The following is a 17,070-nucleotide window of genomic DNA, read 5'->3' on the forward strand; positions in this document are numbered from 1 at the left end:
AGCAGGGATGGGCAAACCTCAAACAATGCAGACGTCTGGATGCTTGTCTAGGACAAACCCGAATTAACAGCTTTGGTCTGATGGGGGAAGCTCAGAGGGCGCATCGCATCGAGCACTGCCACAGGGAGGAGTCGCCCCAGAAGCTTTGGGGAGCTCCAGGGTCTCCTCATTTATCCTTATGCTTTGCATTTTCTGAGCATCCCAGAAGAAATGCTGCACAGCAAAGCAGAAAGCAGAGCCCTCACTCCTGGCTTGATGGAGAAACAGCGGCATGGAGAGTTACCGTCCCCTGGGCAATGCCTCCCAGGCTGGGAGCGTGATGGGTTAAGCCATCAGCGTGTCCTGCCAGTCCCAGTGCCAGGTGACAGTCCCAGCGCCTGCCAAGTCCAGAGTCTCCTGGTCACATCCGTGGGCTGGAGGAGCGGCGGGCAAGAGGAGTAGTCATCTGGGACAGCCAAGAAAAGGATGTGAATATTATACAGTAGAGAGACTTCTTGCAACGCTCACACGCTTGAAGACGTTTCAAGCTGTTTGCAGGCTGTGGGGGAGAGGTGCAGCAGGGCTTCTTCGCTCAGGATGGATTTGGCACATTCCTGAAGTGTCCGGAGGGGAAAACGCACCAGGAGCAGTCCTCGGCCAGCAAAGCACGCTCAGACCTAAGCACGCACCTCAGTCCCACGGCATCGATCTGAGTCAGGGCCGGTACGATCTGGTGTTGGCTACAAACGTAGAGCCCGGGGTTTGAGGGATGATTTGCTTCTCTCCAGGTCTATTTCTGGTCCCCACAGCTGAGCTGTGGGAGGTTTGGCACCTCTCCCCCTTCCTCTGGGTAAGAAATGCACCGAGGTGGGTGTGTGCAACAATTTGGTACGGAGAGGCTGCGCGGCTCGGGCTCTGCCACGTCGCGTGGGGCTCAGCGACGGGACGGGGGGAGATGTGCTCCTGAGACGCCAGCTGGGAACCGCGTCCTGCCCCTTGTGACGATGGCAGAGAGGGTCGCGGGCTGGGGGGCAGCAGGCTCGGCGATGAGAGAGGGGCCGCTCCGTCAGCGCCTGGGAAGGGCTGGCCGAAGGGCTGGGCGCAGCAACGGGAGGCGGCAGGGAGCCGGTGCTCGTTTGGCCCCGCTTCTGCACAGCTCTGCCAGCAGGTACCTGCACCCCGGGCGGGCTAAGCCAGGCCTTGCTCTCAGCTCAGGACATCCCTGGGGAGCAGCCAGCTGACTGAATTTGGAAACGCAATGGTGGCAAGGAGGGGGAGATGCTGGAGGAAGCAATGGGAAGCTCCCTCCTCCCAGCTGCTCCATCCTTGTCAGGATTCAGGTACCAAAGATGGGGAGAGAAAAAGGGGTTATGTAGGTAGAGGCAAGGGCAAGTAAGGAAGGGCTGCCCTGGTTTTTGTGCTTCGGGTACAGTCTCTCCAGTGCCAGGCTGGGTCATGCCCCCGACTCGTAACGTGGCTGCAAAGTGTCTCCCCAGGAAACAGGGGGTGCAGAGCAGGTTGTCTGAGCAAAGGGACGTTTTCAGAAATGCCTGCCTGGGCCAAACGCTACGCTCCACAGCCCGGCTTTGGAGATACCACCCTCTGCTCACAAACCCCCCCGCCGTGCCCGGCTCACCCCCCGAGGCAGCGAGCGGTTCCCTGGGGCAGCGCACGGTCCTGCGCTCCAGGCAATGCCCAGGGCAGCTCCTCACTAGAGCCCCGGCACAGAGGGTGGCACCTCACGTCTGATGGGGGCAACATGAAAATAAGAGGGGAAAAAGGCCACAGGTCCATCAGCAGCAGCTGCTAGGGGCTGTGGTTGCGGGGACAGGCAGGGGAGAGCCTGCGGCCAAGGGCGCTTCAGCATCGTCCTGCTCGAGTCAGTAATTCTGCAGTGGGTCAGGTGGGAGCGTGTTGCCATCTCCTTTCTCAGTGCTTTGATCTCCATGGTGACAAGGGGAACACGAGATCCAAGTTTAAAATATACTCTGCCTCCTGTTCTTCCCTCGGGCTGAGGAAGAGAGAGAGAGATGGGTCAGAGAGGTCAGACGGCGAGCGGCACTCTGCAGAGAAGCTGAGCCCTGCGGTGCTCTGGGTTAGGAGGTTACAAGCCCGCAGCATTCACAGAGGGAGCTGCACCTCAAGGCACCCAGATGTGACTTTGGTACCACGGTAGGTGACCAGCAAGGATGCCCCGGGGGTAATTTGTGGACTAAAGCAGGGAGCAGGTTTGGCTTTTTCCTATGCGGGACCCGCTGGGAGTAACCCCAGTGCCAGCGCAGTTCGTGGCACCGTCTGGGAGAGGTCAGCATGATCTTCCCTGGTCCTACCTGACTGCTGAAAGGCTGAGCCTCGGTAGCCAGGGTCCTTTTGGAGCTGGATCTCCTTCAGGGAGAAGATGGAGACGTCTAGGCAGAGGGGGGAGAGAGAAAGGCATCAGTCCAGCTGGCTGAGCCAGCAGCGGTCTGCAAACCCGGAGCCAGGAGGGATGGCACAGCCCAAGTGCAGCACTGCACCTCATCAGAGCTTTTCTCTCGCACTCCTACTCTACATTGTCCTACCCAAATTGTTTCTTGCTCTCGCAGCCACCAAGCTCCCACCCCGCTCTGCTGCAGGAGCACCTCTGAGTAAGCAAAGACAAGAGGCGTCCGAAGAGACCTGGCTGCAAACCACCACCCTCGGGCTGCACAGAAGCTCTTTGCTCCCCACCCCCAGGCAAGAGGACAGCCTGCACTTACTGTCGGGCAGGAGATGCACCCGCTCTCCCAGGCTCTTGAAGTAAGCGTGCCGCAGGGCTGCCTCCGCCGAAATCCGGCCTTTGGCTTCGTACTGCACAAAGCCCCAGAGAAAGGCAATTACTTAGAGTCTGCACGTGCGAGACGGCATTCAGTGGGCACAGAGGCCCCATTTGTGTGGGGCCCTGTGTGCCCCACGAGACACATAGTGTGCGCATTTGTGCACCTATGCACATGTAAGTGCCCAAGCAATTTCACATGCTGTGTGGGTGACAGTGTGTCCAACCACCGGGCACACCATGGGGGTGTGCAGGCAATTACCAGTGCCATTTGCACGTGCACAAAGGACAGACAGCACATGCTGTGTGACCATAGGAGTGCACCGGCCATGTCGTACCCTACGGATCATCAGGTTTGTGTCCTCCCACTTGTGTGAGAGGACACAGGGTGAAGGATGGTTCGCTGTCCTTAATGGGAGGTGGTTTGGGATGGCATCTACAACGCCATAGCTGTAGGGCCATGGCTTATTCTGCAGTCACAGCTCCTCTCCTGCCTGGCTCCAAAATCAGTGTGAGGGCAGCCAGAGTACCTTCACTTCAGCACATCCCTTACCACCCACCTGGGCTGCTCTACCACTCACCAGAAGGAGGTTCATCAGCAAGTCAATGCCTTCTGAGTCCAGCCTGAGAGAAGGAGGAAATAAAAAACGGAGCATTATTGCACCCAGGAGACATTGCAACCGTCAATGCAAGGGACAAGCAGCAGCTGGGACCTCCGGTGCACAGTTGTATTCAGAAGCTGCCAGCACCGTAAGGAGGAAATGAAACCGGTCTCCCCAGGCTCCCGTGTACGACCAGCGCAAGCCCACCACGCCTTATGCGTCCCTGCTCCAGTAGGTACCTTGGGGCGTGATTTATTAACGGCTGGGCTCCGTACTGCGTGAAATTGTAAGCCTTAAACTCCTCGTTGGATGTTATTCCAGGCCAGGTGTCTTCTGTTGGGGTTCCTGGGAGGGGGAGAGAGGGAAACCCGTCACGCTCATTTGCTGGAGAGAGAAGACACGCAGGTGAGTGCCCGTGTCCTGCCCAGGAGAGCGGGCACGAAATTCCCCAGCGGGCTGGGACTCGCCTGCGCATCCCACGGGGCAGCCGGCGAGGAGCCGCTCGCCCTCGCACCTCTGCTGACCGCAAGCCTGGAGGGGGGCTGCGGGCAGCCTCTGCCCACGCCTGCCCACGCCTGCCCACGCCTGCCCACGCCTGCCCACGCCGCGGCCGGGCTCTGCCAGCGGGCTCCCTCCAGGCTCCCGAGGCTGCGCTTTGCCACCGCTCCTGCAGTCGGCCACTGCCCTCGCGTGGGGATTTGGGAGACAGCAGAAGACTCACCCAGCAGCCTGAAGATCAAATGCAGCTCTTCTTTCACCGTGGAGCCGGGGAACATGGGCCGTCCGGTGACCATCTCGTAGTGGATGCACCCAACACCCCTAGAGCAGCAGCAGAGGCTCGGGGATTAGTGAGGGAGAAGCCCTGTGGATGCCCCACCACCCCTTGGCCAGGGCTGAGGTTCCTGGAGAGGGAACTGAGCCCCAGGAGCTGTGTCCCTTCTCTGCTAGCGGTAACCATTCACCCCTGATGTGGACAGCGTGCTCCAAAGGCCCTAAGCCCCAGGGGAGACGGAAAACAGCATGGCCTCTGGGAGAGCCCACCACCCTCTGGTGTAACCAACACTGTGGGCATGTACGGTGCTGCACTGGCAGACGCGGAAATGCCCGACCCACGGTCTTGGAGAGCCCGGGAAGCTCGGTTTGGAGCCGTGGCTCACCACATGTCGATGGGTGTGGAATATTCGGTAGATCCCAGCAGGACGTCGGGGGGTCGGTACCACAACGTGACCACCTCATTGGAATACGTTTTCGTAGGGACTGACTTGGCTCTGGCTAGTCCTGAGGACGAAAGGCATGGGCATCAAGGAGCTTGCACCTAGCTGCACCTCCTTGCAATGCTGCATCTTCCCCAGAGAGGCCCACCCACCAAAGTCAGCCAGCTTGAGCTCTCCTCTCTCGTTGATGAGCAGGTTCTGGGGTTTGAGGTCTCGGTGCAGGATCTTTCTCCCGTGACAGTAAGCCAGACCACGCAGCAGCTGGAACATGAAGATCTGCGGGGAGGAGAAGGGGTTTGCATTTAGCGTGGGGACACAGGCACCAAAAGTGAGTCTGCCTCAAGGGCTCTCAAACTCATGGCCAGGAAAGACCCCTCGAAGCTGGCCTGGGGTGGGATGCACTGTAGACAAGTGCTCAGGCCCATCACCAGCAATCCAGAAAAGGGGATGAACAAAGTCTGCGTGCACAGTGATTTTATTTAGGGTGGCAGTGACTGGAGAAAGGCTGGTGGAGCATCAGAGCAGGCTGAAAAAAGTCAAAGAAGAGTAAAAAAGGCTGAACTGAAGAGAGAAGGGGTATCCAGCCTCTCCCAGCCCTGCAACACCCTGGACTGCACTCAGGGTGAGCTCCCTGCATGCGGGGAGAGGCAGGGGTACGGGGTGCCAGGCAGCACTGTCTTACCTTCACGTTGTGCACGCTCATCAGGTTCCCACAGTTATCGAGGTACTGCTTGAGGTCGTTGTCCTGCACCAGGAAGCACACATCAGCCTGCTCTTCCCGTGGCCATCACCCACCCGCAGAAAGGCAGCCGTCCCCCCGTTCCCGCAGAAAGCCCCCCCAGACCCACCAGGTACTCGAAGACGAGGGTGAGGGAGCGCTCCGTGTGGATGATGTCGTGCAGGGTGACGATGTTGGCGTGCTTCAGGTTCTTCAGCAGCGACACTGCAAGAAGAGGACACGGCAGGTTGGGGCAGCAGGGTCTGGGCACTGCGCAGCAGCACGCTGGTGGGACCGCAGGTATACGCGTCCACCCGCACCACCCGCCCCAAATCTGCCGTGACCTGGCCTTGCTCCTGAGGGGCTGCGATGGGGAAAAGCCTCTCCTGCCCTCACCTTCCCGTATGGCCGTGCAAGGTGCCCCTTCCTCGTGCTCCAGGCGGATTTCCTTCAGGGCAACGAGGTTTTCGGTCAGCTTGCTGCGTCCCTTGAAGACGGTGGCGTAAGTGCCCTGGGTGGTGGGAGAGAAAATACAAGCCATGCAGACCATTTACCAGGGTGGCACAACGCCGATGTACTCCATAACATTTGGAGGAAGGATCATTTGAAGCTACAGGGCCAAGTCTGAAGTCCACAGAAAGACTTGGTCTAAAAATTGCTAGATATCGAAGAAATTTGGCTACAGTCTGCCCTTTGCACTTCAAGCTGCCCTTCTAACTTAATTTAAATCCTTACAGGGGTTTCATAGTCTACTCACCTCTCCCAGTTTGTCCAGTTTAACATAGGTTTCCAGCTTCCCAAACCCAATATCTGACTGTAAGAGAGAAAGGAAAACATCACTGGGAGGGATCTCATCCAGGGATGGCTTCACCTCCCGGGGGGGAAGGTCAAGGACACGGGACAGTAACAGCTTTGGGGGCAGATCAATCAAGGCAGGTGTTTGCATGCAGAAGCCCAGCTGATCTAAGTACATAAAGTCCATTACTTTCCTGGAGAAGCCCTGCAGGCGACCAGGCAATCAATCAGAAAACCTTCACAACCAACTGGCAGCTTAAGCGAAATGGATGGCACCGGCACCCCGTACCCCGGGGCAGCCCGTACCCCGGGGCGGCCGCAGCCTGCACGACCGCCCCTTCCCACTGCCACCCCTGCAAGTCCCTTCTCCTCTCGCCCACCACCCTGACACGCCACCGGCAGCGGCCGAGTCACACAGGAGCTGCGATTTGCGAAGAGCTGATGCCCTTTCTATCGGAGAAGCCTCGTGGGATCCTGCTGCCGATGCCCAGCCCTTTTCTTGAGTGCTTTCCTACGTCCTGGTCTTTACTGTGACTCCGGTCATTTCTCTGTGTGCTGTTCAAATCAAGCGTGAAAGGCACATTTTCCCATTGGGAACAGTAACTCTTTAACGTATTGCTGAGACCTGCTCTCGTGTACCCAGTGAAAGAAGGGCAACCACTGCAAGGCCACAGATTTGGGCTCACTCCTAGCAGACCCCTGAAATTGCAGTTTTCTGTGGGGACAGAGACACCTCCTCGGTCAGTTTGGATTATCTGCGTGCCAGGGCAGGGGATGGTTCCCAGGGCAAATCATTGCTCCTTAAGCTTAACAAACCAGTGTCATTCTCCCACAAAATACGTTTGCATCGGTGTAGTCCCAGGCCAGCAGCCAGCTCTGACTCCAGCCCAGCTAAAGACCCCCCAGCCCAGCAGCGCTGCCCCCTCCCCTGAGCCAAGGGCTCACGCCATGCCGCTCGCCGTCAGCAGATGGAGCTGGATGGACAGCTGTCAATCAGCAGGCAAAGACACGGGCTGTGCTGGGAAAGGGTGCCCTTGGGGAGGCACTGACGGAGCCCCCTGCGCTGTGCCCAGGGCTCTGCCTGGAGAACCAGCAGCCCCAGGTCTGGGGTGCTCTTGCAGCTTCCCCTGCTCACCAGATCTGCCCCACGGGAAGAAGGATCTGCCCCACGGGAAGAAGGATCTGCCCCAGATCTGCCCCACGGGAAGAGGGATCTGCCCCAGATCTGCCCCACGGGAAGGCTTTTTCCTTGCAACAGGCACTGACCAGACCACCAAGCTCTCACACGCTGCCCCAGGCAGCGGGGAAGCTGCTTTCTTGCTCACGCAAGGTTGGATTTGGACCGGCAAATCCCAGGGGAACATCGTGGGTTTTTCTTACTCCATTTTGGCTTCCCCAAACCCTCCGCGTACCCTGGGAACAGATGTGTCCTGAGCAGGGAAACGAAGCGGCTGCTGCAATCCGAGGTGCTGAGCCCTAGAGCCATACTGCGAGTTTTGCCTTATTCATGGGGGGGACCATGAATATTAATGGCACGTTGCTCTGGCTGAGGCTATTTTATTGATTAGACAGAACAGGCAGGTAAATGCAAGCTCTCCTTTTCTCCTCCCTCCCCCTGACTCGGCATGCCAGATCCGAGGACGCCTGCTGAGACCTCGCCGTTGTATCTGTACAGCACTGAGCACTCCTGGGCAGCAGGACACACGCTTGCACATTTGTAAACAGGGCACCGGGTTTTTCCTCCTACATATGCTGATGCTCTGCAGTAAAGAAACTGAAACGCCAACACTAATGCAAAGGCTAATTCATTATTTATCGGCATTTGCATTTCAACTAGCAAGGGCTCCAGCACTTGCTAAACTGCAGGAGGCTTTCCACCTCCTCCTTTGGAAGGAGCCAGGCCAAGAGGAAAGTCAGTGTCCTGGTTCCGGCTGGGATAGAGTTAATTTTCTTCCTAGTAGCTGGTATAGTGCTGTGTTTTGGATTTAGCATGCGAATACTGTGATAACACACTGATGGTATAGTTGGTGCTGAGCAGGGTTTATGCTAAGTCAAGGGCTTTTCAGCTTCCCATGCTCTGCCAGCAAGGAGGTGCACAAGAAGCTGGGAGGGGGCACAGCCAGGACAGCTGACCCAAACTGGCCAGAGGGCTATTCCATACCATAGGGCGTCATGCCCAGTATAGAAACTGGGGGAGTTGGCTGGGGGGCAGCAACCGCTGCTCAGGACCAGGCTGGGCATCGGTCGGCAGGCGGTGAGCGGTTGCATGACTTGGGATTTTTTTCCTGGGTTTTGTTTCTCTCTCTCTCTCTCATTGTTTTCCTTTTCCTTTTCATTATTATTATTATTATTATTATTATTATTATTATTATTATTATAACAATATTTTATTTCAATTATTAAACTGTTCTTATCTCAACCCACAAGTTTTCTTACTTCTGCTCTTCAGATTCTCTCCCCCATCCCACCGGGGGGAACGGTGAGCGAGCGGCTGGGTAGGGCTTGGTTGCCCGTCCGGTGTGTGCGGAGGTGAGTGAAGGAACGTGCAGGCCTGGGGCTTTGCACAGCAGTACGCAGATGTGCGCGTGTAGGAGTGACGCGGGGAAAGAGATGCGTATGTGCGTGGCGGGGGGAATGCGTACTGCCGGGAGTGCGCAGAAAGGGATTTGCACGGGCTGGGGGGTGTGTATCTCCATGACACACAGGGGGTACAAGGGAGCTTGCACAGCAGGGCATGACCGCGTGGGTGGGTGGCAATCAGCGCATGCAGCTGCTGGCTGCGACTTGTATGCATGAAATGAGATACTGTGCCCGGCACTGCTTGGTCCGCGCGGTGAGACTTACGAGGGAAGCCCGTCGGGACATCCTGCTGAGGGGCTTGGGGAACTCCGGGCTCTCCATCTGCAGCTTCTGCAAGAACTCGGGGGGCAGGCGGATGTCCATGGGCAGGGAGAGACGCTTGCTGACATCCTGCAGAGAGGGCCAGAAGAGCGGGTGGTGAAGGCATCTGATGAAGGGAGGACTGTACAGAGACATTCAAGGGGAAGTGCTCTCTATCCAGAGCTGATATTAATGCCGAAGCAATGGAGGCAGCATCTGTGGGACCCTTCGTCAAAGGAAAAGGGAAGGGGTGTGTGCAGGCATGGGGATGTGCGCTGGGCTTCGTCAGGTACCACGGGAGTCATGCTGAGTGCACCCAAGAGGACATCAGGGCTCGTGTCTGAGAGTGCCAGGTCCCCACGAATCAAACACCGGCTCATCCAGCCAGCAGGCAGGCGACAAGCAGAAGTTCCCACATCCCTTCTGCCCGCTCCAGCCTGCAGCAGTACTTGCCTCCATGGAGAAACGGCGCTGGTTGTTGTTGCGGTAGCGCACGGCCATTGGGGACTGGCCTTCCACCTCGGACGGGGAGATGGGGCTGGTGTCTGCTCGGAAGTCCCTTCCCAGGTGTCCCAGCTGCAGGTGCTCTTGAGCCAGGTCTGAGGACAAAGAGAAAGGAGAGCGAGCTGCTGGAGTGGGAGCAGAAGTGCCAAGGCCCAAGGTCTTTGGAAAAAAAGCTTTGGAAAAAAGAGAGTGAGAGCAGGGCAGGGAGGTCCAGAGATGCCCTGGGGCCATGGGAAAGTTTTCTTCCTTCTCCACATCCAGGAGGCAGAGGGAATACCTGCTTTTTGCTCCGGACTCCCGGTGCATCGCCACCCACACGGCTCTGCTCAGCAGCACCCCCAAAGCACCCCCACGCAGCCCCCGGCAATGGAGGTCTTGACAGCCGGGGAGGGGGATGCAGAGAGGGGAACTGCTTCACACCCAAGGCCACCCCGATCTCCCACGTCCCAGTCCAGTGCTCAACCCCCCCGGCAGCATTGCCCAGCAGCTCACCCCTCTGCAGCAGCACCACGGGGTTTTGCACGGGTGAGTATTCGTCTTAACGTCCCAGCCTTACCTTCACTAATGTCGCATTAGACAAAACACGATTGGCACTTGAGGAACACCTAGGCACCTGGCCGTGGGTCTGGATCCCTCTGTGCTAGGTCTGTACAAAAGCAAACCAGAAGGAGAGCCCTGCCTCTGGGGAGCTTACAAGCACGCGTACCTAATCTGCCTCAGGAACCACCAAAACTAACAGACATCAGGGTACTTTCCTCCAAGGATGTGACCGTTTCTCAGAAGGCGTTTGGGATTAAAGGCCGCAGAGTCACTTTTTGCAAAACAAAACACTCCAGGCTTTCCTGCCCCAGCCTGCTGCGCTTAGCCAGACACACAGTCCCGAGCAGCACAAAAGCTCTCTTGAAAAGCAAAGCAGCTCAGAAAAATAACTCCTCTCTTGGGACTCCAGGTGTGAAGCCTCACCAAACCCAAGAAACCCTGAAAAGAGCGAAAAATCAGAACAAAATAAGCCATTGAGCTCCCTCTGGTCTCCAGTTTGAGGCTTGCACTTAAACCTCCTCACTCGGTAATTAACAGCTGGTTGGCAGGAATATTCTGGCACGCAGAGACGCAGACAGCGGCACAGCAAAACACTGACGAGTTCAACGCAGGTCGCCTGGACCCCAGCGAAGTGGGTTCCCCCGATTCACACGGATGCTGTTTCCAAGGGGCCGTTCAGAAGGAGGCAAGGCTAACCGGGTGTGCTGGGAGGGAGGAGGCAGGGCTAACTGGGTGTGCTGGGAGGGAGGAGAACCACCTCCCCAAGGGAGGGATGCATCTCCCTCTGCAAAGGTGTGGGGCCAAGCAGGGACAACTTCCTTCCCGGTGGCCACACAGCTCTCTCCCTTCTCGTCTAAACTTTGCAGCTATGCTCCAAGTAGCAAGGCCCCCAGGGTCCGAGGACCCTGCCATAAAGCACCGGTGTCCTCCATGCATCCAGGCACCCTGCGGTTATTTTCCCAGAGCAACGAGGAACGTTGCAGGAGGGAAACTCCACAGGGAGGACCTCTGATGTCCCAGCCCGAGCCACTGAGCCCTGCCCCTTGCCAAGCCCTTTCCCTGAGCTGCACAGAGACAATCCCCTGCTATGCCTAACGCGGATTTCAGCGCACGGATCCCAATGTGCTCAGGCAGCCAGCGATGATCTCATTGCTGAAGACTGGAGAGGGAGGGCTGGCTTTCACGGGGTGCTGAGCAGGGCTGGGACCTGGCTGCGGTTTGCTCATCTGATGGATGAGAGGTGGCAGGCAAGTGACCTGGGAAAAATGCGGTTTCGTGCCATGGTCACTGGGGGGGGGACCAGGGGACCTGCGAGCTAAGGGATGCAGGATGTCCTCGATAGACAGCCCGCACCTAAGGGACGGGTTCAGCCGACGCCGCTGGGCCCGGGAGCATCTGAAACGGTGCCAGGAGTTTTCGGGCGGACAGGCAAGAAGGCGGCACAGTCACCCCCTCTCCCAGGACCGCTGTGGGACTCTGGTCCCTGTCCCTTTCTGGCCATCTGTCTGTGCAGGAACAGTTAGGAAACTTACCCTGAATTAACCACAGGTATAAAATTAACATGGATCAATTAAACTGAATCAAATCTTTTTAACTGGCTCACTTCCTAAGCGAATTTGCTTCTGAAAGCAATCTGAAAAAAACCCAAGGCCATTTAAGATCTGGCTGAACGGAGTTCAACTAATCCCCTTTAAATCACAGTTTGGGTGAATTTGTCCTGGTTCCCGTAGGTAAACAAGCCCAAAGACTCGGTAAAAGATGCAGCCTGTCCCTGAAAGGTGCAAACCAGCAGCACTGTCACTCTGAGCCAGCAGCCCACCAGGTAGGTCAGCCTCAATCTCTCCTCATCTACACCAGCATCAGACGTAAAGCCAGAGGTAAGATGACAACAACCTGGGCATTCTAGCCCATGCAAAAGGGAATGGGATACGCAGATGTGAACTACCACGTGATGGGAGAAGCACGTAAAAACACACAGAAGACTTGCAGAGATGAGGGGAAAGGTGTTTTGGCTGCCCTGGGGCCAGAGAGGGCAGGCAGAACGTGCCAGCCCTTCGTCACCGAGGTGCCCACAGCAGCCGGGGACACCCAGTCCCGCAGAGATGCTCGCGCAGGGCTGGGGTTGCTCCCGGGCTTGGAGGACCTCGCCGGGTGCTCGCGGGAGGAGACGTGAAGCTGTGGGCGTGCAAACGTGAGGGCCTGTTTGATTCTGCCCGGCATTTCGTGTGGATGACAGTGAGCCCTGACACTCTGCAAATAATAAGGCTGCATGGGATATCAAGGCAAATTAAAGTGAGACCGCAGACACGGCGGCTGCCTTTGACGAGCCTCCCACCTTTTTTTATAAATATATTTAAACACTGCCTCTGCCAAAACAAGCTTTGATCTCCCAAGGAAAGGGGCCAGAACCCTTCACTGTTTGCCTGACTTATAGCTTTTAATTACTTTGCTAAGTGTGAACTCTCTTCTCAAAGCTCTGTTACACTCATGAGGCAGGGCTGCACTCAGGCCTTGGATTATTCATCCTCCTTCCTCCCCCTCATCGTCACTTCTTTGTGGCCTTGCACTCCAAAGGCCAGATCTGGCTCTGATTTATGCCACTGCAAACTGGGAGTTACGCAGGCTTTGCAGCCTGAATACTGAGCCCTTCTTTGGCCTCGGAGGACAGACCAGGCAGTGGCTGTCGTGGGGCAAAGCCCTAGCATAGACAGGAGCTGTTGCTGAATGCCACCAGCTCTTACCAAAGCAAATAGGAGACACCAAGACCTGATACCTCTGAAACGCTGGGGTATGGAGAGAAACGTGTGACGGGGGAAGCCCTGGAGGAAAGGAAGGAGCCTCCTTGCCTTCAGCCTTAGTGTGAGGCTGGAGCAGCCACGGAGAAGGTTCCCCATCTCTGAGGATGTGGAGATGGTGCTGGCCTTTGTCAAGGACATCAGCCATTGCACAGAGCCCAGCCTGGGCTCTCCTTAACCCAGGGGCTTTCTCCCACCTCTGCCTCTGCAGCTGAGCAGCCACCGTGGCCGAGGAAAGGCTGTGCTGCCCAGGGGAGGGACGCGCGGCGGGGCGGAGGGGAGGGACGCGCGGCGGGGCGGAGGGGCGTCGGACGCCCCAATTCAGGCTGTGAGTGAATTAGGCTGCGACCACAGGCACCCCCTTTCCCTCTCTGCATCCTCAGACTCCATCAAGGTGACATTGCCTGTGACGGGATGTGTCCAGGCTGGAAAGCTGTTTGCTTTTCCATTTGCCAGCTCTGCTTCTCTCAGGTCTCGTTTTATCAGCCTCTGTGGGTGAGGTCATGAGAATTATGGGATGGGGAGGGCAGAGCTGGGGATTTCCCACCAACAGACGAGGCAGGTTTCTACCCACGAGAAGGCCTTGCCTTGTCCTGTTGCCAGAGTCAGAGCAGCTCTGCACATGCTTTTGGAGCATCTAACGAAAAGGTCTCCCGGCCTCTGCATCACCCTCCTCCCCAAGGGCAGGTGGAGGCACTCGCAGCCACCGAAGTGTAGGATTTGCAGGCTGCCGCGACCTGTGAATGCTGATAACCTGTGATTTCTGATGCTGGAGGGAAAACAAAAACTGCACGCAATTCCCTGAGGAGCTGTGTGAGGTGATGAAAGGAAAAAAAAAATGACGTGCTGATCTCTGCTGTGATTAGCACTCTTTTTCTGGAGCGAGTGATCACAGTGCCTGAACTGTCGCGGGTCATCTGCTCAGCTGGAGAGAAAAGACCACTGCAGGCCAGCCTGCCTGCCACGCAGACGGCAGAGGCAGCCCCAGGGGCACGGTCAGAGGTCCTGAGCAAGGAAGGCGAAACCTGAAGCAAAGCTTTTCCCTGTTTCATGGGGAAGAGAAGCAGCGCAAGAGTGACTGCCATGGCTCCAATCTCAGCTCTGCTACCAGCTTTCTGCACAACGGGAGCAAAGTCATTTTGCCTCTTCGCACCTTGATTTCTCCTCCATCTGTAAAACGGAAGAGACCGATGCTTCAGAGAGAACTGCTGCTTCCCTAAAGTCAGAGCCCTCTCCAGACCAGGCAGCTCCCACGAGGTCCAAACCTCACCACCAAACCCCGCAAAAGAGCAACCTGCACGTGAACATCCTTCTCATCCCCTCCAGCACCACCAAAGCGATCCTGTCCCCCTACACATCTGAAGCATCACGCTCCCACGCCGTGCCCTAAAGCCTCCTCACCCCGGGGTGCTGGGGCTCGTGCCCCCCGGCACTGGTGCCTCCACCTTCCAAGCCCCCGCCAAGTCCTCTTGGCACAGGGCTGCGGGCACAGAGCTCCCAGCCACGAGGGGTTTATTAAACGGCCGAAGAGATGCCTCAGACAAATGTGGTTGTCAGGGCTCTTCATAAACAACAGCCGCAGCCTGCAGGAGACGGAGATTAAGGGCACGGTGGAGGTGACTTCTCGGGGTTGTTTACAATCCCCAAGGGAAACTTAATCAAGAGATCTCAGGCAGGAGGGAGCGGGCTCGGGGTGGTGGGTAGGGCGGGGGCAGCGCGTTTTGCCTGTCCTGCGTGGGAGAGGGCTGGGGTGCAAACGGGGAACCATGCACCAGGGAGCAGGGGGCACCAGGGAGGGAAAGCTGTGGCAGGGGGCCAGGACGTGCCGCATCCAGGCAGGGAGGGACGTACCGACCGGCGGGGGCTGGCACCAGGGCGTCCCGTAGCAGCACGTGAGGAGCTGTACCCCACGGGGCGGTGCTGGCAGACCCCTGATGCGTTCCCAGGTCCAGGCAGGAGGATCTCCTAATCATACCATGTCACAGCCTAGTACTGGTCCAGCCTCTACCCACGGGGACGGGAACCCTCTTGGTCCTGGCCCCAGGCTCAGCCTGCTCTGACTTCGCTCTTATTCTTTCCTGGCTACCTCAGGAGTGAGACCAAAAGCAGGGTGGGCATAGGCAGATGCTGCATGCACTGGTTTGCCATTCAAGGGCAAAGGAAGAACCGTGACCAAAGCTTCATTAAAGCAGAAGAACGGGGAAATCGCCTCTCCGACAAAGCCTCGGTTTGCACGGCAGAGATAACGAGCCCAGGCTCAGGCATCCCAGAGCAGAGGTCCCCCAAGGAAGGCAACAGCAGCAGCAGCTGTCAGCGCCCAGGACTTTCTTAGCCTCGCACCATTTTATCCCCACAGCTTCTGCACATCATTAAGGGCTCAAGTCTAATTATAGCCCTTGCTGCTTGCTAGGGCGTGAGGGGAGGTGTGTGCGGGGGGGAGCAGGGAAGGAGGCTGTGAAGGGATGCTGTGCAGGGCAGCCTGGGTGTCTGGAAGGATAAGAAGATCATCAGGAGCTGCAGGAGTGAGGAAAGCCAGCTCTAAATTAGGTTACTGCATCTCTTCTCTCAAGCAGGTTAGCTGGCAGAGAGACGATCCCTTCCCGCTGGGGCAGATGCGAGTGCCAGGCAATTACATCACGGCCTCAGCCCCTGCTTGCAGCAAAAGTTTCTAGCAATTGTGGCTGCAGGGTGAGGGGGAAAAAAGCTTGAACGTGACCCGAGTGGAGCTGAGGGCACCGACGCATGACCGGGCTGGCCTGTGGCAAAGCGACTTGTTTTGGTAGGAGGCAGCAGCAAACGCATGACGTGATCGCCAGGAGCGGTTCAGCCTTGCACCCGCAGCAGCGAATTTACCCCTGGATGAATCAAGTCTAACTTCATCAGGTTTCCAAACACCTGCCTGTCAGCGGCTCTGCCTGCTTGTCCGTGCACGGCCGCCTCGACGCGATCTGCTCCCGGTTTATGCCTCAAGCGTTGCCTCTCCCTTGATATGCCCATAGCCCGAGACAGCAGAGCCTGCCCCAGCCTGCAGTGAGGCGGCTGCAGAAGGGATGTGCCCCGTTCTGCTCGTGGAGGTGTTAACCCTAAACCTCCCTGCTCCCTGGGACCTTGAAAACTGCAGGCCAGGAGAAGGCTGTGGGTCCAGGAGCAAAGGACGGTTCAGCGAGCCCCAGATGCTCCCCTGAACAGAGAGAGCAGTGCCTTTGGCTTGGTGGAAGGGTCAGCCTGTAGCCCTGGAGAGAGGGCTCAAAGAGCACTGTCACTTTTGGGCAGGCAGGAGACGATCCCACGCTTTCACACTCTACCTTAACCACAGATGTGTCATCCCTCTCCGTTTTCTGCAAATACCTTTCCCTCCTATAAGGCTTTCCTTATGCAAGTACAAATCTCTCTTCAGATCAGATGTAATGACAAGGTGTTATTAATCCTGCTGGATAAATGGGGAAAGCAACACTGACAAAGGGGCAGTAACTTTCCACACGTCAACACAGCCAGAGAAAGGCTGGGGGGGCTGGAGCGGAGACGCTTGCTGGCAGTGCTGACCCCAGATGCTCCCGACCGGCCCCAGCACTGTGGCAGGGGCCCAGGGGCTCCTTACCTTCATTCCTCCGGTTGTTGAGCTGGTTGAACTGCTCCGTGAACTCCGTCAGTGACTCCTCGATGGTCTCCGTCCGAGGAACCGAGAGTGAAAACCTCCGCTTGAAATTTTTCATCTTGTTCATTTTACCTTGTGCCGAGAGGGATGGCAGAGCCCTGCGGGGAAGGGGAGAGAGCAGGCTGAGAGGGCTGGACGATGCGCGGGATGGCCCCCCAGCCCCCCAGCTCCTGCTCTTTGGGGCTGGCAGCACCCCGACCCGAATTTCCCCTGCTGGGGATCTGCAGGGGTCCCCGGGGACATCCTCTTCCCCGAGACACCGCTGCCGCGTCAGAGCAAAAGAGGGGCCACGTGGTCACCCGGGGAATCGGGTTCCTCATGAATTTAGGAGCTGACTGTGGGCAAGAGGTGCAGGGGGGCTTTTTCTGCGCCAATTGTCAGAGATGAACCCAGGGCAGGGCTGTGCACACTGAATCACGAGTACTGACACAGGCTGCGCCTTACAGCATCCTTGGAAACTCCAGGGATGCCTGGAACGGGGAAAAGCAGGGTAGAAATAGAAGGAAAGCAAGAAAGAGTAAACAGTGATGGAAAAGATTCAACCCACACTCCTCCCTGTACGAGGAGGCACCTCTCCCCTGGCAGTTTGGGCTC

General features: G+C 57.3%; 1 protein-coding gene across 1 annotated transcript; it reads right to left on the reverse strand.

The window, feature by feature from the left end:
- Positions 1 to 243: 243 nt before the first annotated feature.
- On the reverse strand, positions 244 to 16,564 carry CDK18 (cyclin dependent kinase 18). The gene is made up of 15 exons (XM_075521535.1): positions 16,420 to 16,564; positions 9,436 to 9,581; positions 8,947 to 9,072; positions 6,065 to 6,121; positions 5,704 to 5,818; positions 5,438 to 5,532; positions 5,272 to 5,334; positions 4,742 to 4,865; positions 4,533 to 4,653; positions 4,097 to 4,194; positions 3,615 to 3,720; positions 3,355 to 3,397; positions 2,718 to 2,808; positions 2,310 to 2,387; positions 244 to 1,990 (listed from the first exon to the last, which is right to left on the reverse strand). The coding sequence occupies exons 1-15, from the start codon at positions 16,541 to 16,543 to the stop codon at positions 1,956 to 1,958; spliced, it is 1,422 nt and encodes a 473-aa protein (XP_075377650.1). The 5' UTR covers positions 16,544 to 16,564; the 3' UTR covers positions 244 to 1,955.
- Positions 16,565 to 17,070: the final 506 nt, after the last annotated feature.

Source organism: Mycteria americana, chromosome 20, assembly GCF_035582795.1.
Source record: "Mycteria americana isolate JAX WOST 10 ecotype Jacksonville Zoo and Gardens chromosome 20, USCA_MyAme_1.0, whole genome shotgun sequence".
Taxonomy (NCBI): domain Eukaryota; kingdom Metazoa; phylum Chordata; class Aves; order Ciconiiformes; family Ciconiidae; genus Mycteria; species Mycteria americana.